We start from the raw sequence: 24,944 nt of genomic DNA on the forward strand, positions 1-24,944 counted from the left end.
GACGTTAACGAACGTGCACCAAAGAACAGAGTGAATCATTTTCATAAAAATAAACCATGTGTACTGTTTTAATTAGACACCCAAGAAAAGACCATTTAAAAAAAAAATGCAATTTTTTTCTCTTATATACAGAAAAAAAATTATAGCTGGTAAACGTAAAACAAAAAAAAAAAATTGAAGTATGAGACATACACATAAGAATTATTAAATATAAATATTTTACAAACATCTTTCAACGAAAATCATCAAATTTTTTAATACAACGCTTTACAAATATTTTTCAAAATTATCATTAATTTTTAAAAACTAATTATACTATATAGTAATTCATAATATATGATTCAGGCAGGTACGTCTATTCAAGTTTAAATTACGATACCTACACCTACAAATATTTGTATATATGTAACTTTAACCATATCCAAATCTCTGATCCGAGAATTTCAAAACATATCGGATCATTTATCATATCGAACATAATACAACATAAAATATGCAGATTTGAGTGGAGCAAAGAGTGATATTATAATGGCAAAGCCTAAACCACCAAACCAAACCCCAAAAAGCACACCAACATAATGTTGGCAACGTATATCTGAGATGTGTCTGGACACTATCTTATCTACAATTTTCTTTTATATTATATCAAATTTTTGTTTTTTTCACACTCTATGTTAAAGCTTTTCTTAGACAACATAAGTCATCCTTTCCTTTTGCTGATGTGGTTTCATATGCAGCCACAAATCAATTGCCATTAGTTCAAGAGAAATATTATTATACGATGATACTTATCATGATTAGTTAATCAGCATGGTTAACACCGGTCATAATCAAAATGAAACTTTGTTTGGACAGCTGGTGGTGGTGGCATGATGAATTATTTTAAGCCGCCCACTTATACCACTTGTTTTTGGCGGAAATGCTTGTATTTTAAAGATCATTATCCTTTACACATCTCCTGAAAGCTATTCTGGTTTATACATGATGGCTTCGGTTATTAAAATTTCTTAAAAATTTGAAGAAAAAAACTATATATGTTAATGTACTTGGGATATATAAACTTCAAGTTGCCGACGTTGCCACGTTGGTTGTGAAACGTTTAGACAAGGAAAGGAGTCAGAGAAGGTTCTTATTATGCATAATTTCGTGCAATTGGATGCTAATAGAAATACAACTCGAAAATAGTCACATTGACAACCAACCATGAGTACTGGAACTGCTGTAAAATAATTTGAACCATGAAGTAAACTATTCAAACCATTGGTTCTTTTTTTTTTTTTTTTTAATATCCTTATAAGTTATAAGCTATAATGAATGAATATATATATATATATGCAATCTATAATATCCGGATTTGAGAGCTGTATTGTTTCTGACTGATAAATTAGAGATTTTTTTTGGGTTGATGTTCTCTTATCTGTATTCTTATAATATCGAATAACAATAGTAAAGAAAACAAAATATAGAATATGATATTTTATCACGAATCCGCTATCAAATCAGTTCAGATGCATCCGCTACTTAAAATAAAAATCCAGCTAAGTTAAATTCGATCGGTGTCAACTCAGCTTGCCAAATTTGTCCAGTATAGTGGGGGGAGGAAAACATAATCACTCCATCTTTTTACAGTTTTGTGTGTATAAGTTCATGTTGTGCCTTTTGTCATATTCATGATATGTCGTTATCATCGGGAAAAATATTAAAAAAAAAGAGTTCATGATAGGTATCCACGCACGATATATTACAATTAAGGAAATTTTTTATCTGGTCGTACATAAAGTATTAGCACATATCTATATTTGAATTTCACTAACCCATCATAATCGACTGATAACAAATCGCATATTCTGAACAGGTAGGTAAGTTTGAAACTGCATAACATTTTAATTATCTGAAATTTTTTTTTAACAAATCACACTGAAGATGATGGGAATATATCGTAAGGGTCAGGGATGGTTCGCATAACATGCCTACGATACACAATTAGGCGCTGTCGGGAATTAAAACTCTCTGGCTTCCGTCAGATAACGTATAAATTCCCTTATATTTGTGAAATTGTGATCAAAATATTATTACTATTTTTGTTCTAAGTAGAGATAGAGGTTCCAGGTGGAGAGAATCATAAAGTGCCAAAAATTTCAACCACGACGTTGGCCAAAAAGTTATTTGGTTTCTTTCTTCCACATATGATCCGATGCGGATGCATAATGCGTTTTTCCATATGTGGACACATTCACATTTTCTAATTGTTTTTTCTAGCTCCATTGAAGTAATATTTAATTTCGTGGGTTCAATTATTCGTGATATATAATCTCTTCTAATCCTTTTATATAAAACTACAAAAACATAATCGACACGGATCCACTTGTGTTCCTCAAGTGAACTTCACTATCCCCATTTGTTGGCTAATTCTTATGATAACCTCTTTAACCTTTTCGACATTTTTTCTCATTCTTTATACAGAAACAAAGTTCAGAATAATTGTTAAAATTAATGCAATAATTATAAAACTTTCTTAGTTGTATAGTGATATTTTTATTTCTATGACAATAGTAATTATTTTTTATAACTTGGAAAGTAAAATTAGTTAGTATAAATTAATAAATGACATGCGAAGTTAAGATAATATAGAGAAGGTGAATAATTTTGACATGTCTTCTCTTAATGTAGCCATGCTAATTTTGTTTGTAGAAAACAATGTGAAATCTATGGGATATCCGATGGTACTGAATATTGCTGAATCAGGTGTGAAGTGCTCATTTTCCTTGGTTAAAACTTAAAGGCACCAAGGATCAAACTGGAAATTTCAAAATTTAATAATTAACAATTGTGGTTGATGTTTTCATCATCATCACGACCACCAATTACTTTAAAAATTATGTATGCTCCTATTATAAATCAAGGATAATATCAAAAAACCATGTTATATTCTACAAAACAGGAATGGCATATATACTCACTATCAAACTTGCATTACTTAGTGGAATCCCTATAATTCCTCCTAACTCAAAAGTCATATTTAATTTTTAAATTATCCCACGAAAAATAATACAAAACCCTAAAAACCCTCCTATAAAACCAACCTCATCCTCTCACACATTTCTCCATCAGCTCTTTCTTACATCATATTGCAATTCCTCACTTTATACCAAATTTAGAGTACGTTGAGATATGGCTTTAGAAACATGGAAGCCATTCCTAACTGTTGTTTCTCTACAATTCGGATATGCCGGACTGTCGATCATAGCCAAATTTGCTTTGAACCAAGGCATGAGCCCTCACGTTCTAGCTGCTTATCGCCATATCGTCGCTACAATTTTCATTGCTCCATTTGCCTTTTTCTTGGATAGGTATAATACTTTCATTGGATGTACATAAAATTGTATTTTGGTCATGCATGCATGTATGCTTTTACGTATACGTACGTAAATGTAAGTTTGTACTTGTATACACTCGGTCTATGTATTCTTCACGTAGAAAGTACTAATATTCTTTTCTGATTATTTTACTTCAATTTGCTTTTTGAATCATGTACAGAAAAATACGGCCGAAGATGACACTACCCATCTTCTTCAAGATATTGTTGCTTGGGTTATTGGAGTAAGATTGATTTACTAGCTATAATTTTACTTTTCAATATGTATATTTTAGTTCTTACGTTTTGAAAACGAATAATTAATTGAATTTTTGTTTATATGTTTACAGACCAACAATTGATCAGAACTTATACTACACTGGCATGAAGTACACTTCGGCGACTTTCACAGCTGCAATGACCAATGTTCTGCCTGCCTTTGCCTTTATTATGGCGTGGATCTTCAGGTATTACGAACTTAATTTTGTTTCGTATGATGTGGTTTGTTTTGGTTTATCGTCTAAAGACATCATTATTTTTTATGCGTAGACTTGAGAAGGTTAACGTCAGGAAAATACACAGCCAAGCCAAGATTCTAGGGACAATTGTGACAGTTGGTGGAGCAATGCTTATGACTGTTGTGAAAGGACCTATGATTCCTTTGCCTTGGGCTAATCCTAACGACATTCATCAAGACGCATCCAATCCCGGAGTCAAACAAGATCTTACTAAAGGCGCACTCCTTATCGCTGTGGGTTGCATCTGCTGGGCCGGTTTTATCAATCTCCAAGTAATTTTAAAGACCAAAATTTTCATATGATGATTCAATATTTTATAAATAGTTACATCTAGTACTTATTAGACCAATATAATGATTGCTTATGCAGGCAATCACGCTTAAGTCATACCCGGTAGAGCTATCCATGACAGCTTACATATGCTTTATGGGGTCTCTTGAAAGCACTATTGTGGCACTTTATATTGAAAGGGGAAATCCTTCTGCTTGGGCTATCCAATTGGATTCCAAGTTACTAGCTGCTGTTTATGGTGTAAGATTAATTATACTAATATACACAATATAAAGTTTTGGTTTTAGTTATATATACAAATCAACTTAACTGATCTTACTGTGTTTGTATGCAGGGGATAATATGTTCAGGGATTGGTTACTACGTTCAAGGAGTAATAATGAAAACTCGAGGACCAGTGTTTGTGACTGCCTTCAATCCATTGAGCATGGTCATTGTTGCGATCTTGGGGTCTATAATCCTTGCTGAGGTTATGTTCCTTGGGAGGTACGTAAACTTTCTGAAAGGTCTTTGAAAATAAATAATGGTTTAGTTAGTTTAATCTCACTGATTAATTGTGTATATAATATTTGTAGGATTCTTGGAGCAATAGTGATTGTTCTTGGACTCTATTCAGTTTTGTGGGGCAAAAGCAAAGACGAACCATCTTCACCATTTCCCGACATGGACAGGGAACTCCCACTTAGTAGTCCACAAATTGTGACATTCTCGTCGAAAGCAAATGCAGAAATTGACACAAACCATGCAAGTGTTGTTTTCACGAGACCGAACACCAATGAATCAGTCTAAAATAATGACAGCACCACCGGCGATTATAAAGTTATAATAAGAGAAAACAATGAGTCCGATTTCTAAACACATGATCGTTGCTTATTGGTAGAGTGCATGTTATTGTAATGCTAATTTTGGCTTTTGTTTAATTTTGTATCAGGGTATAATATATGAAATGTTTTGCACAATTAAAAGTATCTCTTTACTTAAAGTCATCTACTAGTGTTTAGAGTTCTTAATTTATCACACTTCAAATCAATTATGAGCTTCCGACGTATATCTCCAACAGCTGTCTAATAAATTTGCAACAAAAATTATTATGTAATATGAACAATTTTTTTTTTTTTTTGGTAGTAAAAATATGAACAATTAATTTACTATATGTTACTTTCTTTGCATACGTAATCTGCCAAAAAAAACAAAAAAGTTAATTGAAAAGTAATACTTTAGAGCACGAGTATGATGTAATGCGGTGGTGGGTAATGGAGCATAATGGATCAAATCAACAATTTTCTTCTTTTTTTGTGTGTGGAATTGGGACGTGTTTTAGAGATTCTGTATGGTTTCTGGTCGCCACATAAGAAAGCATCTCTGTTCAGAGATAGTTTTGTACTTGATGTGACAGCTTTTGTACTTTAGTTGTAGGAAAGCTTCATGCTGAAGAGCATTGAGTGTATGTGGTGTTGTTTTGTTCGAATATTCTACGTTAGTCATTTCAAGATCTTTCAATTCACCATCCTACTACTTTCCTATTTCTTTTTTATTTTAATATTTTGTGTTAAAGAATTCACCATCCTACTCACATCTTGAAGTAGAAAAATACAAGCTTTTTGAGTTGAGAGAACAATAGAAAATCAAATGAAATAAAGGAAATTTTGTATGATATGTATATTTTCTGATATCTATATATATATATTTTTAAAGACATTTAGCAAATAATTCTTAGAGTTTAATCTATTTACAAGAATGCCATTAGCATTCATTATTAATTTGTTTTCATTTAATTAATTAATATTAAGTTTCTATTTTTGAAAATAAGATTTCTCATCCTAATAAAATTTCCAAAACAATCATAACTACTTTCTTTAACATTAACTATTAAGTTTATAATTAATTTAATTAATATTAAGTTTCTAATTTTACAAAACAATATTTACAAAATATCAATATTATAAGTTATTTTAAATTTTCTTTTTTTCTTTGCTACCAAATTTTTAAAGAATAAATAATATAAAATTTAGGTCGGGACATGCTTGAGAATAACTTTAACGACCGCAGTCTTAGCGGGTTGACCTCCTGCGGTCCAAGAATAAAAAGTGGACCGACATGTTTGACACCTCTGTATACATATAATTATTATAAACAAATAAGTACAACTTAATAATATAAAGGATATTAAGACTATAGATTAATTTATAACAAAAATAAATTGTTGTGCGGTATACGACAGATTAAATCGTAGAATCAACAATCAAAATACAACTATACAATCTTAAATATCAAGTAAAACGTATAAAATTAACTAACAATTACAACTTGAAATTTAATGATTTTAGTAAAAAAAATAATCCCGCGGTACACCGCGGGTTAAAATTTAGTGATGACTTATGTGAGAAAACAACTAATGTGTAGTGTTATATTAATCTAAACTAAATTAAGATCCGTGCTAGAGCATGGGTTGAAATTCATTTTATTTATATTGTAATTTTTATATAAAATATAATTTATGTGATTGTTTTAAAAGTTTTTTAGGGATAAAACATTATACAATAAAATCATATGCTAAATATGAATGCTTGAAAAAGACACCTATATTGTAAGTTTATATTATTAATGATTCTAGATAATTATCCGTGCTATAACACTGGTTAAATTTTATTTTGTAATCTATCTTGTAACCCACTATTTAACTTGTAACCAATCAATCTATCAATTTCGTAATTTATCTTTGGTTAACGTTGTGGTCTATCGATAAAACCTGTGGAAACAAATTTGTAATATTGTGTTTAAAGATCTTTGGAAACAACGTGATATAGGACAAATTAAAATCTTCCGAAAATACAATTTAGAATATCCATGATTTTATTTGTTACCACTAATATATCAATTATCAATTTAGAATATCCCTAATATTTAGGTGTAACCAATTAATATTAATATATGAATTAATCTATAACCTATATATAACCTATTTGTAACCATTTGTAACAATTTATTAAAAATATAAAATCTACAAAAGCTATGTTGTGTACTTCCTTTTTATTAAAAAGGGATTTCCACTTTGAAACCGTGAGTTTCTTATTAACTCAAACGTACCAAAGATCTATGAAGTATACCTTAAACAGCTGTGAGTAAAAATAAAAAGTATAATATATATTGAGTGAGTGATATAAAAAATCAAAGTAATAAGTTAATAACTATAAAAACATGAGATAAGATATATCACAACTATGATTTGCTACTTAATTATATGACTACTTTTGGCTTTTCATAGTACTTAGCTATCTATAAAATATGATTAAGGTTATTTTATAAATGATATGGACAATGAGATCCACATCTGTTTGCAATAATAATATTATGCTAAAAATTTTAATTTCGAATAATTTGCATATAGTTGACAAAGAAGAAATAAAGAATAACTTGCATATATGCGTATCTGCTGACATTTTATTACTCCATAGAGAATGAAATTTTGAGAAAAAAAGAATAACTTGCATATATATGCATCTGAAGTCCATATCAATTAACTTTTTTGAAATAGAAATATCTTTCTTTTTCAAAATTTACTGTAAATTTTGAGAAAGTCAGAAGAATAATAGAATAATATTTTCTTTTTTTCTTTATCTGAAATCACATAACTATAGTGCGCCGTTAATAAGAAATATACACTAAATTTTTTAGAAATTACTGTAAGTGTACTTGCAATTGGCAAAAACTTTTGAATAATATTGATGTCAATATTAAACTTCCTTCAAGTTAACGAAATTTATCATTGGTGATTCTTTCTGATACACTGGGAACTAGAGATGGTTGAGACTTGAGACGACGTCTAAGGAAGAAACGACACCGTTTGAGTGAACTAATGGAAACCTAAACAATCAGTTTTTGGGTATTCCAGTGATGAAGAAGAGCTCATTCAGTAGCCAGCCTTTACATATATAATCTAAGAAAGAAGCAAGAAGATAATAATGCTTCAAAAAACGACAGCAAAGAAACAAACCCCAAAAAGAAAGTATCAAAAGATCTCAATCCATCCAAGATCCTCACTTATTCTAAGCAACACTAGGCGGCGCCTAGATCTAATTTGACTATCCAGAACAAGCTCTCTAGTTCTTGAGTTCTTCGAAGTTTACTGGTACATAACCCCACAAGTCACAACTACAGTTACACACTCCCTCTCAGTAAGCTGATTACGCGGCCTACAACTACTCAGAGTCAGTGCTCTTAAATACTCCACTAGGCAAAAAGCTCAAGCTAATAATACACAATAATCTCAACAAATAACAGAGACTGCAATAGGCAACTTCTTACTGTTCAGGAACCCTAATACAAGCTTTTTATCATCTTATGTATGATTATAATCCTCAAGACTCACAATTACACAAAAACACAAGAAGTTTGTTTCAGAAACATAAACTCCTGTTATGTATCAGATTACTTGTGGTGGTTGTCTTCATCAATTGTTCCAAATTTCTGCTTAAATGAGTCTTGCCTCTGCAGCCACATCATGTGACCCTGCCACCGGATTAATTTCAGATATATATAAAGTTACAAAAATCAAAAAGATTTATAAACCCTATTGAATCAATCAGAAAAAAAAAAAAATCATGGTAAAATTGAAACCTGAAGACCAGCAGCCCAGACGATGATTAAAGAAGCGACCCAGAATCTCTTGTCCTTAACGATCGTCTTCGCATCGAATCTCGCCATTTTCTATATTCCCCTCTTTCTTTCTTTCGTTTAGCATCGAGAATTCGAATCCCAATCGATCGGCTTGTCAGAGTTTTCTTTTCCTGATTTTGCATCCAATAATCCTCCATACCAAACTGGCCCAAGCCCAATACGCTTTTAGTAAAACGTATAAGAAGTATAAACCGGTAAGGGAAAAACAAAACATAAAATCGGACCGGTTTATTGATAGGTTGATTGGTTAGATTGATACAAATTTAATTTATCTCCGAGATGATCAGTTCGTTCAGTTGCTGGATTAATCCTATAAACTTCAATTTTTTTTTAATAATGTTTTTGACTCAATCAGAACCACATATTTATTTATCTGAAGTGAATAAAATATGGTAAAAAAATAAGATTCTGAAGCGGAAAAATCTCTCTTGTGCACATCAAATCTTATTTTGCCTATATACATATGCATGAAAGAAGACTAGGAGAGAGCTCAAACAAAAAAAAAAACAATGACGATGATCTCTGATCTTTCCCGAGATTTGGTTGGAGAAATACTTTCTAGGTTCCAATAACATGTCTAAGAGATGTAAGATGTACTTGCAAACAATGGAACACTATTTCCAAACATCAGATTCTTGGTAAATTAGCGGCATCATCATCACCGAGCCAGTTTCTAGGGTTTATGATGATGGACTATAAGGTTTGTTCAGTGAGATTTGATCTCCACGGAATACACAAGGAAGACGACGACGATGGCTCTGTTGTTGACGTTGTTCCATCTATTAAACCGGTTGATAAGCTGATCAATCATATCGAGATATCTAAAGTGTTACACTGTGACGGTTTGTTGTTATGTGTGTACAAAGACAAGACGAAGCTAGTGGTTTGGAACCCGTATTTGGGTCAAACCAGGGTGATCGAGCCCAAAGACGCTTTCCACAGATTGGATAGGTATGCTCTCGGATACGACAAATACAAGAAATCCTACAAAATATTGAGGTTCGTGGATAATAACTTGCGCGGAAACCCCGTTTTTGCTTACCAAGTCTACGATCTAAACTCCAACTCGTGGAGTGTTCTTGACGTCAATCCCGACTGGGATGTAGAGTTTTATAGATCCGGCGTGTCGTTGAAGGGAAACACTTACTTTTTCGCTAAACAGAAAATAGGAGTTGATGGAGAGGCAGAGGTGGATGATTTCTTACTCTGCTTTGACTATACAGATGAGAGATTTGGACCACGTCTCCATGTTCCATTTCACTCTTATCTGACTGAGGACACCGTGACTCTATCTTCTCTTGGGGAAGAGAAGCTTGCAGTGTTATATCAGAGCTTGGATACTTGTGAGATGCAGATATGGGTTACGACTAAGATTGAGCCCAAGGCGGTGTCTTGGAACAAGTTGTTCTTAGCTGTTGATATGAGCTCACCCACTGGTTTTCAGTTGCAGGTTGCTGGGAGCTTCTTCATTGACGAGGAGAAGAATCTCGCGGTGGTTTTTGATTTAGACAAATTTCTTCGCTTTAAAATAGCTTACCTAATTGGAGAGGGTGGTTATTTTAGACAAGTGGGTCTCGGTGAAGCTGTTAATATGGAAGAATATCCCTACGGTTGCCCACTCGTGTGCTCTTATGTGCCAAGTTTAGTGTGCATCAACCAAAGCCTCCTACTGTCGGGCAAAAGGAAAGAACGATAAGTTAATTAGTTTATTCTTTTTTTTTACAGGTGCCTTATTTGTTTCTTGCATATCATCATACCAATTCATTTATAGATGACAAGCATGCATTGTTCTTAGCGGTTGAATCCTTATCGCTTCGTTACAACCAAATCTGGATTTCCTGTTTAGTTGTTAGAGATGTAGGAGCTAGAGATCCCAATAATAGTCTCTGTGCTATGTTCATAAAAATAAGAAATCGTACCAGATTTAATGGAACAAATTATTTTTTTTTATGAACAAGATCCAAACACAGACTATCTAACTAGCCGTTTCTATTGTCTATTCAGTATATATTGTGCTTCTAGAGATTCTAGCCAATCTGTATCAAAGATGATAGCATTCGTTTTTATAGCATGCGATTACTTCATAGAACAGAACATGCACATATACACCAGCAAGATCATATATTTTTATAAACATCAAAGCTAATAAATAGTTCTCTTTTCATATGTTGTTGCTGCTACGTAGGTAGATGTAAAATCTAAATTAAAAAAAAATCCGGTCGTTTTGACCAAAGAAAAAAAAAGAATCGGTTCCTTTGTAAATTATGAAATGAGGCTTAAGAAGTTTATCAACGCTTTAGAATTAAAATATGTATCCGTATATATTGTACTGGACTTCAGTTTAGAATCAAATATTTTGATCAAATTTACTAAAAAAATGAAATTAATAGTTTAAGTACTTCACTAACCAATATGTTAATGGTAGGCGTGATGATCACGACTGGAACAGGGATGTTAATGGTAGACGTGTCCGTGGAGGCGTTTTGATGGAAGGAAACCAGATATGGTTTAACTATACCGCTGCCGTGAGTCCTCAGCTTCTCCGGCATACTATCAGATTTCAACACTTGTGAATTACTTCTTTTCTCTTAATTAGTTTTTATATTATCATATTTGGTTTTGGGTTTACAGTAGGTAATCAGAATAAGATAATATAGTGAGTAAGACTCGAATGAGTAATTCAGACTCGAATGAGTAATTGGATAATGTATGGGTAATTAATATCTAAATCAACAATCAGACTTTCATCCATTTAAATAAGTATATGGATAATGGGTTAGATTATTTTTAATTCTGTTCAGGTGATTAGGAAAATTGTATTAAAGGTTGAGAATTTTTAGATATTTTTTTAAAGTATTTTCACATAATTTAGTTATATTATTCTTTTATACGATTTTATTTTTATTTTTTCAGGTATGGGACTGAAACGTTTGTCCATTACATGAACCAGTGAACTCATTTCACTCGGTTTGATCTTTCTTTTATATTTAAACATATTTATCCATCCCTCTGAATAAAGTATAAGTTTCTCTTTTACTCTCAGTTTGGTATTTATTAACTGATGATGTCTTTAAACTATTTATCGCCCGTTAAGGTAATGGCTTTGGTGATTTAAACTTCAAACAAGAAGCAATGAGATTTGCAAATGCATTGCTCGATAAATAAAATATGTCAATGTCAAACATCATTACAATGCCGCTAGACTTTAAAACTTAACCAGTCACCGAAACCTAAACCTGATTTAAGGACAAACGATCTGCAACTAGAGAACTGCATTTACACATTGTTTTGCACTTCACATCAGAGTCTTTTTTATGATAAATAGAAACCGCCATTCGCTCCACTCTTTATGTACATCTCAAAACAAAACAGTGGAGACTGAATGGTTTAGCTAAATGAACCATACCTTCTTTTGTTGTCAAGTCAGAAAGAGTTTATGTCTGAGTCTGGGACGGGGACTGAGTCTGAGAGGGAGATTGAGCCTGAGTCTGAGACGGAGATGGAGTCTGAGTCTGATTCTGAGACGAAGACTGAGACTGAGCCTGAGTCTGAGATGGAGAATGAGCCTGAGCCTGAGATGGAGACTGAGCTTGAGTCTGCCGAGGTTTCGGAAAGTATTTGTCTATGAATTCTTCAGCGCGGTCGGGGTATGTCGTCATCAAATAGTTGTTTAGGGATTTTCTGTATGAAAAGTCCTGTTTGGTCCCATCAGTTGAAACAACAAAGAAGCACCTGCTATCTGAGAATGTGGTGTGCTTATCAACCTACATTGTTGTTTAACCAAAAATTTCACATCAGAGACATAAGGCGAAGTAAGATTCAAAAGAGAAGCTAAATTTGTAATCGAGCATCCTGGTTACCGTGATGAAATCAACACCAGAGCCGAGCTTTTTCTCTTTTTCGGGATGGAAGTTCAAAATCTTCTCCAGGACAAACGTCTTGTCATCATCAGAAATTGGGTCTCCATCAGGGTACCTTCATTGAAAGAACACAGTTTTAGAAAGATGAAGCATAACAAGTATACGGAAATGCGAAACAGCATAATAATTGTACATAATACTGGATATTGGATAGACTGAGCTTAAGAACTAGAAAGGCATACCCAGACAGATGCATTATTTTCCTGAGAGTCCTCATGACTGGCTCAACATCTGAGAGAAGCTCTTGCTCCTCAGAGGTGAATGAGTCCAAGCGCTGTCTCGTTGCTGTAAACATGGGAGCCAAATTATCCTCAGATCTTGGTGGCCTAGGAGTATGGTTCCTTTTTCCTTTCCAGTCTGCACCACCACCATTGGACCAGCCACCATGTGAGCCATTAGATGGAAATTTCTTGGCTGGATTTCCCCACTGGATTCTCTCTTTATCATCATTCTCTCTACTTTTGGTCTCCTTCAAGGAAACCCACGGATTTCCATCATCTTCATTGGTATCATTGTCTGCTGCAGTGGGACTTGGCTGTCCCCAAGAACCCCAAGCAGCAGGACCTGATTCAGTTTCCGAATTCTTTTTGTCCGCGGTACCCCAACCAGCAAGACCTGATTCAGTTTCCGATTTCTTTGTGTCCCAAGCACCCCAAGCAGCAGGACCTGACTCAGTGTCAGATTTCTTTTTGACCTGGGAACCCCAAGCATCAGTTTCCATGTTTTTTCTGTCCCAAGAACTCCATGCAGCAGCACCTGATTTAGTTTTGTCACTAGAACCCCAAGTAGCACTATCTGACTCAGTTTCCAAGCTCTTTTTGTTCCAGGGACCCAAAACACCAGCACCTGACCCAATGTAAGAATTCTTTTTGTCCTTAGAACCCCAAGCAGCAGCATCTGATTCAGTTTCCGAGTTCATTTTGCTACTAGAACCCCAAACAGCAGCATCTGTTGAACCCCATGCAGCAGGAGCTGATTCAGTTCCCCAGTTCTTTTTCTCCCATGATTTGTCTGAAACAGATTTGAGTCCCCAAACGTCAGAAGACGGCTCACTATTTTCTGGGACAATAGAATCTGTATGAGCTGGTCTTGTTTCCCAGTTTGGTGTTGTATTTGCATCATCATCCTTTGTCTTTAAGCCCCAAGCACCCCCTGAATCTGACTTGGAAGATTCTTGAGCATCTTTTTTAGTGTTCCAACCAGACCAAGCATCTTCCTTCTCAACATGTGTAGTCTTTTCCCAATTAGACTCCGGGTCTGCCTCACCCCCTGTGTTTTTTGAGACTCCCCATTCTGGGCCACCACTGCAACCATTATCCCACGAAGAACTTTTCTCCCAGTTGGATTCTGACTTGGAAGATTCTTGAGCATCTTTTTTAGTGTTCCAACCAGACAAGGCATCTTCCTTCTCAACATTTGTAGTCTTTTCCCAATTAGACTCCGGGTCTGCCTCACCACCTGTATTTCTTGAATGTCCCCATTCTGAGACCACTGCAACCTTTATCCCACGAAGAGCTTTTCTCCCAGTTGGATCCTGATGGCTGGCCTTCTTCATATATAGTTTGGAACTCGGCACTGTCCTCAAATTTAGGCTCTCCAAGGGCAGAGTCTCGCTCAGGCGATTCAGCCCATTCAGCCATTTCTTCCTCTGTAACATCAAAACCAGGGGAAGACACATATGCATCTGCATTTGTCGTGGATTTGACCATTTGGAGGAAGCCGTACACATCTGTTTCTTCTTGATTATCTAGACCAGTCTGGAGATAGGTTGACAACAAATTACATCAAATTGCATAACAAGCTTATATGAGAAAACCTCAGTCAATTGGTATGATTCCCAGTGAGAATGTATACCTCTTTTTGGTTCCATAGAAGCTCAAACTGTGAACCTGTACCAACATCCACGCGTTTTCCCCAAGAACAAGACCCAACGACTGTTGATAGAGAATCTTTATGACATTTCTCAGCCGCTTTCTCAAAACATCTTCTTGGTGTCTAAAAGCACAAAAAGTAATTCCTGTTAACATGGAGCCAGTATAAAGTCTTACAAAATAATTTGTACTAGACAATTAAGGATCGAACTACTAACAATCAGAGTTGCTTCTGCGAATGGAGCCTTAATGTTTAAGGATCGGGTCAAAGCTTTGTAACCTCCAGAATTGAAACCCAACATATTCCCTGAACAAGTCATGTTGTTTGCTAGGAGAATGATGTGTTCTTTCAAGACTCCTCTGGAGACCATTCTCACTGAAGCTTATAGACGCTGCAGATCAAATCAACATCTTAAATTTAACTTCGTTACACAAACAATGAACAAACATGATACCAAACATGTAATATGTCAGAAGTGTAAGATCCAGTGCACGGATCACGTCGTAAGTTATTAAGTACCTGTACTGCTTGTTCAAAAGCACAGGATAACCCAAGCAATTCTTGCACTTGCTTTATAGAATAAGGGATTGACCGTTTTGTGTCTATCAGATGAAGCACTGAAAGACATGAGTCTATCACAACCCTCCATGCATCACCACTTTGCTTGACAGCAGATTTTTCAACAGTGACATCCAAAACCCATTCCCCCCGGCGGGATGCATGACGATTCCGGATCCACGTTGTCATGTCTGAACTATGCCAGATTATATTTGCTGAGCAAATCCGTGGATCACCTGCTCAGTTTAGATACAGGAGTATCATCAAAAACATTTATCTAGAAATCTTACTAAAACATAGTCTTTCTTAATAGCACAGAATTTCGATCACAACTTGGAGGACAAATCAATCAGACAAGTTGAGAAAATATTTTTGTTCATTAAACTTCTCGCAAATAACAAAATTTTGCAAGCCATATAACGAGAAAATTTTGAAAGGAAGACTCAATCATATACACTGCACCCCCATCAAAGAAGAAACCGACTGGTACGGAAACAAGAGAAATAAACAAAAATGAAAGTGTTATTCAAGTACCTTTGATCACTGTATCCAGCAGAACCGGGTAAATTGTATTGCAAAGAACATCAAGAATTATTTCTAGATCAGGATCGGTGGCATTGTAGGAGAACATCAAACAAGGCATATCTGAATCTTTGCTCCCACAAGGATCTCGGAAAGAGCAGCACTCACTGTTCATTGGAGAATAGATAATTACAATCAGGTAACAGAAAATAAAGTTAAACATGTAGACATAATGATATGAAAGAACAAAATGGGAAGAAAATAACTGGAAACCTAGAAATCAACATCAGACTTGCTTCTGGAAAAATTATGCATAACATTCAACCAGAGACGACATTCAGAGGAAAAGCGAATCACTGTACAAACCTGGCAGACAAACTTGTTCTCTTGAAGTCGTCAGTAGCTTTCTTCTTTTTCTTTTGTCCTCGTGAATTAATTATATCCTCACACTTTTGAAGGATATCCTGCATACTGATGTTCCAATCTTGCAACAATGTCTAGTAAACCAAAAACACCAATTACACAGCAAGAAAAGGATAATAGGTAAAGTGTTTCTATGACAGGTAAAGGCTTCCATAAAGATTCAACAGTAAAAGAACCAGAATTCAAACCTTATTAAGATGAATATGGCCATGTAGGCATGAATCAATTCCAAAAATTTCTGATATAGTTTGTTGCTTTCTGTATCTGCATGCAAGTAAACAGAAACCAGATTGCAAAGAGGTTTAGTAAAACCGAAAAAAACAAAAATTAACAAAGCAACATACGAAAGTAAAACCCAATGCTTACTCGACGAGGAATTCCACGGCAGTATCTTTAAGACTAACTTTCTTCAGCTTGTTCCTGACTGTGTAAGCAGCATTTTCCTGGCAAAACCTTTTTCCACAATGGCATTCATTCAAATATAGAATTACGCGCCGATCATTAGTAGTGTTTTGGAAATTGACTTTGCAGAGCAGAACTTCCTGGGAAAAGGACAAACACAGAAAACAATTATACAACAATACAGATGATCAAAGCTGTACTAAGGAGGCAGCTTTAATATTGCTATACCTTCATTAGCTCCCATGATGAATTACTATTTGGAGTGGAATCAAGCACTGCCTTATACGCAGGATTTGACATGGCAGTAGCTGCCAATACTCCAACAGGTTCTCCCGCCTCAAAAAGACCTTGATGTCCATGTTCAGAATCAACTCCATATTTGAACTGAACGACTGAGTTACTACAGGTGTTTCTTACAGTTCCATCGTTTGTAATCACGATATCCCGAAGAACAGCCATCAGATTCTTAAAGAGAGTTCCAGGCTCAGCTAACCCCCTTGAAGAGCGAACAATAACCTCCCTTGCTGCAATTGAATGAAAATCTCTTCATACGGATCCAGCCCATGAAAGAAGCAGCCCTTCACTATTCCAAAATCGCCAGATGAAGAAATCCTGCCGTACTTTCTCTTACAAAAGAGAGCCATGTCCTCTACCAGAGTCTTCGTGTAGAATTTCTTCTTGTCAGAAAGCTGAAGACCCAAGAAGCCTGTCTGCTGCACCAGCTTGTTGATTGCTGAGTTACTCTTGATGTCGATCAAGTTCCGCATGGAATATGACTTAAGCATAAAGTTAGCAGCCACTTCCTTCACTTTGTGGATGCTGTTCTCTAGTTGCAATTCATCTTCATATGATAATCTCAAGCGAGACACCATGTCTGCCCTAGACATGGATAAGTCTTCCAAACTTACACTAAATCCCTCAGCAAAAAGACTTTCCATCAAAAGAGGTTGTAGCGAGTCGAAGAATCCAAGTGCCTCCTTTGGACCCTTCTCCAGAAAGATTGAAGTTACAATGCCATTGATGAGGATGCCATCGCATCAACCCCGAAATCAAACCTCAGCAAATCACTTCCATCAACCATGAATCTGTCACCTTTGCAGGTCAGACGCTCTGGAAAGGCAAGCTGTAGAATCTGAAAAACTGTCCAAGCTGGGCCAGATTTACTGGACTTCCTTAGTGCTGGTGGTGGCAGAGACAGAGAGCCATACATAGCTAACTGTTGAGCAGTTGCCTTGTCCAGAAACACCCGCTCCAGCATAACCCTCAAAGACAGTAAAGAATCACAACCCATCTGCAAAATCAGCTGTCCAGTATGGGAGCTAAGCAGTTGCTTCTCCACAGAGAAGAGCTCCATAACCTCTGCCTTAGCACTAAGTGACTGTGGGTAGAACAGATGGACACAATCACCATCAAAATCAGCACTGAGGGGACTACACATCAGAGGGTTAATCTTCACGGTGTTATCTTCATGAACATACACCCGAAGCGCTTGAAGAGAATGCTTATGTGTCGTCGGGGGTCGGTTGATAAACACAACATCCCCATCCATGACCCTGCGATGAACAACCTGCCCAGGTTTAAGCACAGTGTGCTCCTTGGCTCCATCCCTTAAAGAATAGGTCGTCGAACCTTGAGTATAACTCAAACACAACTTGTTGTCTACTAACTCTTGTAGATAACTTATGTTGTGGACACTAACCCTTTCCTCAAAAGTGATTCTCTGCGCAATTTCAATTGGGATGCCTACCTCATTCACATCTCTGTACGCATCTCCAGTGATGACGCTACGGGAAGAGAAACCTGAACCCTTTCGGATGAAAAGTGTTCTCATTTTTTCTGTCCAAGCTTTTGAAGATGAACTATCCGAGATCTTAGACACCCCGTATCTCATGTCAATGTTTCTTGTTGCTTTGGCAGTACCCCTAACCTGCAGATAGGTATCCACCACTCTAAACATTCCATTGGCTTCAGCTTGATGCGACTCAAAGTTTGTCTCGCCAGACCTAGAGCTTGTTATGGCTATCACTTTCTTAAGAACGTCTTTTAGCTCAATTCTGGAAGGATCCTGAAAAAAAGAATGACACAAATCCAGGAGTTACAACATAATCCAAAGCATTCAATAAACTCAACACAGGATTTTATTGTCAACTGGCTTACCACTGACATGGAGCTGAAACCATCAGAAACATCTGGCACTGACAAACAGTTAGGCGGGAGTGGAAGATATTCCAATATGTATCCTTCTTGAGGAATATGTCCCTTTGCTGTGAGTTTCTTTTTTGTTTCTTCAGGGATCCGTCTTAGAATTTCCTTTACCTATTTGTTTTCCCAGCATATGGAAAAGGACACGGAAAGAACATAATCATCAGTTTCCAGAGACAAAACATCTTTAAAATAGAGAATGAATTTAAACAAACAAAAAGAATGTAACCATAAAATCCTAAATAAACAGAAACATAAGCACGAAGAAGAAAGTAAAAACCTCTCTTGCCAACAGGGGCCGCGTGTAGTTGCTTCCATAGCGGTAACCATATCTTTCCAGGAAATTCCAGCAACCCGCCTGCAGTCTTGACCTAGATGGGAGCTTCAGTTCTAGATATGAGGCCCCATCCGATGATCTATCTCTGATTGAGATGTTTGCAGCTTCCTAATACAAGACGTTCAGCAATAATACATATAACCAGTTAATGTTTCATGGTGCCACAAAAATACCAATAACTACTGCTTCGCGATTATTAATTATTGTTACTTTCATTGAATGGATCAAAAGAAGCACAATTACTATATAGATATGAATTAGCACGTTTTCTAACATGCAACTAGTTGACGGAAAACTTGGACAACAAATTAAATGCTGAACAATCAGAATGTATATGGTCCCATAAGAAACATTTATCAACTTCCTTTTCAGGTAAAAGGAAATAATCAGAATGTATATGGCATTACTCACCTCACAACAGACACCTAATAAGCGCTCCGCCAGACCACCACTTGTGCTCTGTACTCAGAAAGGTGAAAAACATTGGTCGAGATCTTATATGGTTTATGAAAGAATTTACAAAATCATATCACATGGACTTTAAGAAAACTCAACGAGGTAATACCTTTGCCTTCTTTATCTTCAGACATTTCAAGCACAGAAGGCTCAGCATTTGTTTCAGTTCATTAACATGAGCAGGATGGTATATTGGCACTGGAAGCTGAATATAACCGAAATGACCTGAAGATGTAGAAACAAAGATCGATACCTGAAGAAGTATTCCAACAAACAATGGCAGAAGAAAAATATAGGAAATACAGAACTGGATTACCTTCACATTTATCTGGCTCTGTCGCACCGCACGATTCACACCTGCCAAACTCCAGAGGCAACCCCAAGAAGGGGTTAGAGAGTTGACTGGCATGATTGATTGAGGATTCACTAATCGATGCTACACACTGCAACAAAGAATTAAAGTCCAGTGAGAAATAGAAGAGTGGCAGAGGATATATCGCAGAACAACATATATATGCAAAAGTGTAGCACTTAGCATTACACAGAGCTGAGTAGGATTATACTAAAATTCATGAATTTAGTGGCAAGCATAACCAAAACATAGAGGGTTTTGGCTATTCGCAATCCTTAGTTCTGTAAAACTCATGATGAACAAAGCGGTACATGCAACTTTTTATCACTCTTAGAACCACATTCATCGAATCCATAGAGGGTAGGTATAAAGATGCAGAACCAAATGGATCAAGTCCAGAGAGTATAATAACTCTTATAACTTACGATTTCATGGTTACTTGCAAGGGCAAATGTGATTCCAACAATCTCTCCTTCTAGAATTTCTGATGAAGAAGATTCTTCCTCCATGACACAAAACCCTAAAAATTGAAACCAAACACAAACAAAACCGAGTTAGCAGTTGGCAGATGTAAAGCAAACAGAGAAACAAAGACATTTGAGCTCTTTAACTTGATAAAACCCATAAATTTCCAAATAAAAATCGAGTCTTTGAACCAAAAAAGAAAACAAAAATCGAAGAACAACTTCTCAAATCTGAAAAAGAAACAATCTTTCCACTCGTTTACACAAAATCGAAGCAGTAGTAACACATAGCAAACCAAAAAATCTGAAATTTCAAACCTACATTCGAAACCACAACAAACCCACAAAAACCCCAAAACACACACACTCAACGGAGTCATGATCGAGCTTTGTTTTCCCGTTTAACAACGAAAGAAACAAGTTGGGTAAGAAGAAATACCTAAGAATCGACGATTCAGCAGAGGATTTGACCCGGTTTGGTTCCTGAACCCGGAAAAGAGACGAAACAACGAGTCGGGGAGACAAGGGTTTTAAAAAGAGGGAGGAATCTGAGTGAGAGAGAGAGAGTGAAAATGGCGGAACTGTGAGAGAGACTCAGAGAGAAGAAATTGCGAGAGAAAGAAGGTTTTGAGTGACACTGCTTTGCTTCTTTCTTTTTTCTCTCCCAAAAACTTTTTGTTCTTCAGTCTCTCCAAAGCTTCCGTCTTTATAAACCCACAATTGCATGCAAAGGGGAAAATTTTTCAGTTAACATTAAGAAAACTCAATTATAGTAAAAACATTAAAAACACTATAATGTACTACTATTAATACATACCTTCATTTCTAGTGTTAACATGGCTTAAATTTGTTTTAATGAGATATAAAACATAAGAAACCTACTTGAAACAATTTAAACAATCTCTCGAGTGAGATTGAGAGCGAATGATCAAATAAATCACTTACTAATTTATATTATAGACCTTTTTTATTTCCTCTTTACAAAAAAAAAAATTAAGTATTTTATTCATTTAGTTGGTGTAATTCACCCTTTTTGTTTTTTTTTTTTGTTATACACAAAGATGCATCCCCAATTCCAAGTGAAGTTGGGAGGAGGTGCCAAAAGGGGTTTCTTCTGGTTTCTTGATCCTACTCGAGCATGCTTGGGAGAGGTCTCACGGCCATGAATGCATCCACCATCTGAAAATTTCCGTTAGTCAAAATTCCTAGTAGATTGGGGAGATATCAAATCATGATAGTTAGAGAATAACAATTTTTTACCTCATCGGTAACAGCAGCTCGTGCCCTGCGGTGTCTCTCAACTATTTCTGTCAAGACTTCGGTGAGTCGCTTCTTTACAGCTCCAGTCAACATCTTTTTTTTTTCCATTCTCTTTTTCATCATCGGTCAACTTCTCTTCGTTTCCATACTCCTGAAAATATATTAATACAATAATTAAGAAAACTACGATATAAAAACATCCGTCCTTCTCTGCAGTGATCTTCATAACAAACTGATTGAAATCTTGTACGTACGTACCTTTCTAATATAATCAAGTTCAGAATCATCTTCGAGGAAGAAACTCAAATACTTGAACGGTATGTCTTTCTGTGAGTAAAATAGTAGAAACGAGATTATTACCAGAAAATTAAAGACTAAGGGGAAGTATACAGATTAAAAACAGTTTTGCAAGTATACAGAGTAAGGGGAAGAGGCGAAACAAGGAATTTGGTACCTCTAGATCTGATCTGTGTTGTTTTTGGTCTTTCTCCTTGTCTCTCCCACCAGTATATGCATATCTATTTATCTGCATATATGGAACCGCATCAAATTTAGATAATGGAAGCAATGATCTGATTTCATTACTAGGACTGCTATATCTATTGATCTATGAAGTTTGACACTACAATGCCATTACACAAACAGAGTGCCTATTTTTGAAACGACAAAATAAGCGGGAAGGATTCAGGTGCCCTTCATACCAGACAATGAATGGACTTGTTTGTAATAATAGATGCATGGGAAGGAACTACTGGGAATAACAAAACAAATTTAAATTACAGAACTCACCTTGTTTTTAATGTCCTCTGCGGTATCAGTTACATAGATAGCGGAATTTGGATCACTAGCAGACATTTTTCCACTCAGTCCCTGCGTGAAGTATGACCAAGGCATTCAATAATTTGAAAGCAAGAAACTGTGGTGTAAGCACATATCTATACATATCCTTATTAGACTAGTAGTAGTTAAGAAAACACTTGCCTGCAGAGCTGGAAAAAATGATGACTCAATTAGAGCAGGCTTGCTATATCCTAACCGAGGTGCAACATCACGAGTCATTCTAAAGTAAGGATCCTGTACAACAAACACCAAAAGCAAAAGATTGGTTGTTATTTATAAATACTAATGAGAAGTTATTGATGATTTTCCAAAACCAAACAAGTTTAAGATATAAAGTAAGACAAAACAACAAACCTGGTCAATTGCACAAGGAATCAAGCAACGGAGCTTGTCCATTCCAGGGAACAAGTGAGGAAATGAGGTAGGGAAACATGGAGCTGCCTGCAAATCTATATGGAATTCAATTTAAAATATGATAATTCTAGAATTCATGTAGCCACACCAACATAACAGAAAAAGACGTACCTGCACTGCACATAGTGTAATTCAAGGAGATAGAGAGAGTATAGTTACCTTATTATCTGTTACGCATGGTGAAATCTTGGCTACATTTTCATACAGAGTACTATATACACACAAAATTTTCGCAAATCAGTCAGGAAAGTGTAATGTAATAACACCAAAACCCAAAAAAAATATATATAGTAATAGGATACAATATAAAAGCCATTTTATGAGCAAAAGCAATCTTACCCCATTTTAGAGAAGATGAAGGTCTTAGTTACATCGAATCCACAAGCAATGATATCTTTGGCATTTTCCCTGGCAAGTCTTTGAGTTTCCTCCACCGTTAAGTTCTTCCACATGAATTTTTCATCATCCGTTAGCTGTATAACAAGGGGAACATTGAAAGCTTCTTGCAAGTATCTGCAGCCATATATAAAGAATAAATAAAAGTACAGAGTAAGAAGATGTTACAAAACCATATATATACACAGCTTGACTTACTTGGTAAACATGAAAGGAATCAAATGGCCCAAGTGCAAAGCTTCTGAAGAAGGTCCTCTTCCAGTGTAGAGATAGAACTTTTCTCCTCTCTCATACGAGTCAAGAATCTCATTGAAATACCTGTGGGCGAAGAAGACACCACGGCGGAGGAAAACGTGTGGCTCACGACAAGTCAGTCTTTTAACACGATCGATCAGTGACTGGTCGATCCTTTTGCAGCCAAATTCTTTAATAATCTTTTCGTAATCTATCTTCTCTCCACCTTTAGCAGATACTTCCCATGGGTTCAGATTGGTCGGAAATTAATTGATTTAATAAATTGATAAGCAAATAAAAAAAATCCTGATATGCAAATAAGATTTAGATTTTTTCAAGGCAATATTATTAATTTTTTTAACAAAAGAGATATATATGAATCTGATATGTTAATATAATGGTTCCAATATCCTTCTAAAATTAAACTAGAAACTCTAGAAACCCAATTCATTGATAGGTTGATTCAATTAGTGAGAAACAAAAAAATTTGTTACATANAAAAAAAAAAAAAAAAAAAAAAAAGGAGAGTTTAATTAATAGGAAATTCGAACCAATCAATATTTACCATATTTCTTTTAATATGTAAAATAGGATTAGGAAATTTTACATTGCTCATATATAAGCACCGCCGAGAGCGAAAGATACAAACCCTAGATATTAACATTGCTCACGAGTTAAGAAAAAAAAACACCAAAATCTCCGGAACCAGCACAGGGCAAAACAATGGCTCTGGAATGGACAATCTTAGCCTACGCCACAGCGGCTGAAGCGATCATGGTCATCCTCTTGACGATGCCAGGGCCAAACTTTCTCCGCAAGGGATTAGCCGTGGTCACTCGCCGTCTCTTGAAACTGTTGTTGGCGATAATCCCATTCTGTGTATTCCTCCTCATGGATATCTACTGGAAGTACGAGACTAGAATATCATGCGATGGAGATTCCTGCACCGTTTCGGAGCTTCTCCATTACCAGAAATCTATCTTCAAGTCTCAACGTAACTTCCTCCTCATCGCTTTGGCTCTCGGTTTTTACTGGATTCTTTACCGCGTTTCGAGTATGGTCTTCAAGATCGAGAAGCTTAACCAGCGGGTCCACAGGCTCAGGAGGGACAGTAGATAAAGCCCAGCGTCTTTATTGTCTCAGGTCATTTTAATTTGTGCTGTTTGCAAGAGTCTCTTTCTTTATGTCGTTTAGGTTTTTAGGGTTTTTTCTGCCTTTTATAATATAACCATCTTGATTGATCTTGTCGAACACTTCACACTGTGTTTTTTTGCTTTCTTATGCGTTTCTACACTCTGTTTTTCTCTGCTTTTGTTCTGTTTCTTTAGCTCTTTGCAATTATGTGTTCTCTCATTAAAAAACTTCAAACAATCTATGGATCTATTAAGTGGATATCAAAAATTAATGTTTTAGGCTTTTAATTAATACAAGTATTGCTTTGACTTGAACTA

At 35.7% G+C, this 24,944-nt stretch overlaps 5 protein-coding genes and 1 long non-coding RNA gene across 6 annotated transcripts; 3 read left to right on the forward strand and 3 right to left on the reverse strand.

Annotated features, from left to right (window-relative positions):
* Positions 3,092–5,123, forward strand: LOC104785484 (WAT1-related protein At2g39510-like). The gene is made up of 7 exons (XM_010510703.2): positions 3,092–3,350; positions 3,538–3,600; positions 3,706–3,822; positions 3,905–4,145; positions 4,243–4,404; positions 4,499–4,650; positions 4,740–5,123. The coding sequence occupies exons 1-7, from the start codon at positions 3,172–3,174 to the stop codon at positions 4,951–4,953; spliced, it is 1,128 nt and encodes a 375-aa protein (XP_010509005.1). The 5' UTR covers positions 3,092–3,171; the 3' UTR covers positions 4,954–5,123.
* LOC104785485 lies at positions 8,396–8,965 on the reverse strand. The gene is made up of 2 exons (XR_767371.2): positions 8,782–8,965; positions 8,396–8,673 (listed from the first exon to the last, which is right to left on the reverse strand). It is a non-coding gene; the product is annotated as an uncharacterized LOC104785485 (long non-coding RNA).
* On the forward strand, positions 9,530–10,537 carry LOC104788883 (F-box/kelch-repeat protein At3g16740-like). The gene has a single exon (XM_019245197.1). The coding sequence runs from the start codon at positions 9,530–9,532 to the stop codon at positions 10,535–10,537; it is 1,008 nt and encodes a 335-aa protein (XP_019100742.1).
* LOC104785486 (DNA-directed RNA polymerase V subunit 1-like) lies at positions 11,975–21,010 on the reverse strand. Its single transcript, XM_010510705.2, is given in 21 exon segments — positions 11,975–12,605; positions 12,702–12,816; positions 12,944–14,089; positions 14,271–14,518; positions 14,616–14,756; positions 14,851–15,024; positions 15,153–15,427; positions 15,726–15,880; positions 16,080–16,210; positions 16,325–16,400; positions 16,503–16,678; positions 16,767–17,077; positions 17,080–17,562; positions 17,565–18,603; positions 18,696–18,854; positions 19,021–19,185; positions 19,489–19,536; positions 19,643–19,758; positions 19,850–19,976; positions 20,311–20,405; positions 20,789–21,010. Coding segments are annotated over 20 exon segments (5,499 nt in total). The 5' UTR covers positions 20,395–20,405; positions 20,789–21,010; the 3' UTR covers positions 11,975–12,275.
* LOC104788884 (tryptophan--tRNA ligase, cytoplasmic-like) lies at positions 21,647–24,061 on the reverse strand. Its single transcript, XM_010514655.1, has 10 exons — positions 24,045–24,061; positions 23,458–23,667; positions 23,203–23,376; positions 23,023–23,074; positions 22,804–22,890; positions 22,591–22,683; positions 22,399–22,479; positions 22,064–22,135; positions 21,868–21,936; positions 21,647–21,760 (listed from the first exon to the last, which is right to left on the reverse strand). Exons 1-10 carry the CDS (start codon positions 24,059–24,061, stop codon positions 21,647–21,649), a joined length of 969 nt encoding a protein of 322 aa, XP_010512957.1.
* LOC104785488 lies at positions 24,172–24,699 on the forward strand. Its single transcript, XM_010510707.1, has one exon. The coding sequence runs from the start codon at positions 24,217–24,219 to the stop codon at positions 24,610–24,612; it is 396 nt and encodes a 131-aa protein (XP_010509009.1). The 5' UTR covers positions 24,172–24,216; the 3' UTR covers positions 24,613–24,699.

Source organism: Camelina sativa, chromosome 5, assembly GCF_000633955.1.
Source record: "Camelina sativa cultivar DH55 chromosome 5, Cs, whole genome shotgun sequence".
NCBI lineage: Eukaryota > Viridiplantae > Streptophyta > Magnoliopsida > Brassicales > Brassicaceae > Camelina > Camelina sativa.

Excerpts from the sequence above, each read along its gene's own strand:
- LOC104785484 (XM_010510703.2), top strand. The coding sequence starts at position 3,172 with ATGGCTTTAGAAACATGGAAGCCATTCCTAACTGTTGTTTCTCTACAA. Across the intron at positions 4,146-4,242 it reads CCGGTTTTATCAATCTCCAA|GCAATCACGCTTAAGTCATA; the intron begins GTAATTTTAAAG and ends TTGCTTATGCAG. Across the intron at positions 4,405-4,498 it reads TACTAGCTGCTGTTTATGGT|GGGATAATATGTTCAGGGAT; the intron begins GTAAGATTAATT and ends GTTTGTATGCAG.
- LOC104788883 (XM_019245197.1), top strand. The coding sequence starts at position 9,530 with ATGGACTATAAGGTTTGTTCAGTGAGATTTGATCTCCACGGAATACAC.
- LOC104788884 (XM_010514655.1), bottom strand. Across the intron at positions 22,684-22,803 it reads TTCCTTGTGCAATTGACCAG|GATCCTTACTTTAGAATGAC; the intron begins GTTTGTTGTTTT and ends TTTGTTGTACAG. Across the intron at positions 21,761-21,867 it reads AACTTGATTATATTAGAAAG|GAGTATGGAAACGAAGAGAA; the intron begins GTACGTACGTAC and ends ATATATTTTCAG.
- LOC104785488 (XM_010510707.1), top strand. The coding sequence starts at position 24,217 with ATGGCTCTGGAATGGACAATCTTAGCCTACGCCACAGCGGCTGAAGCG.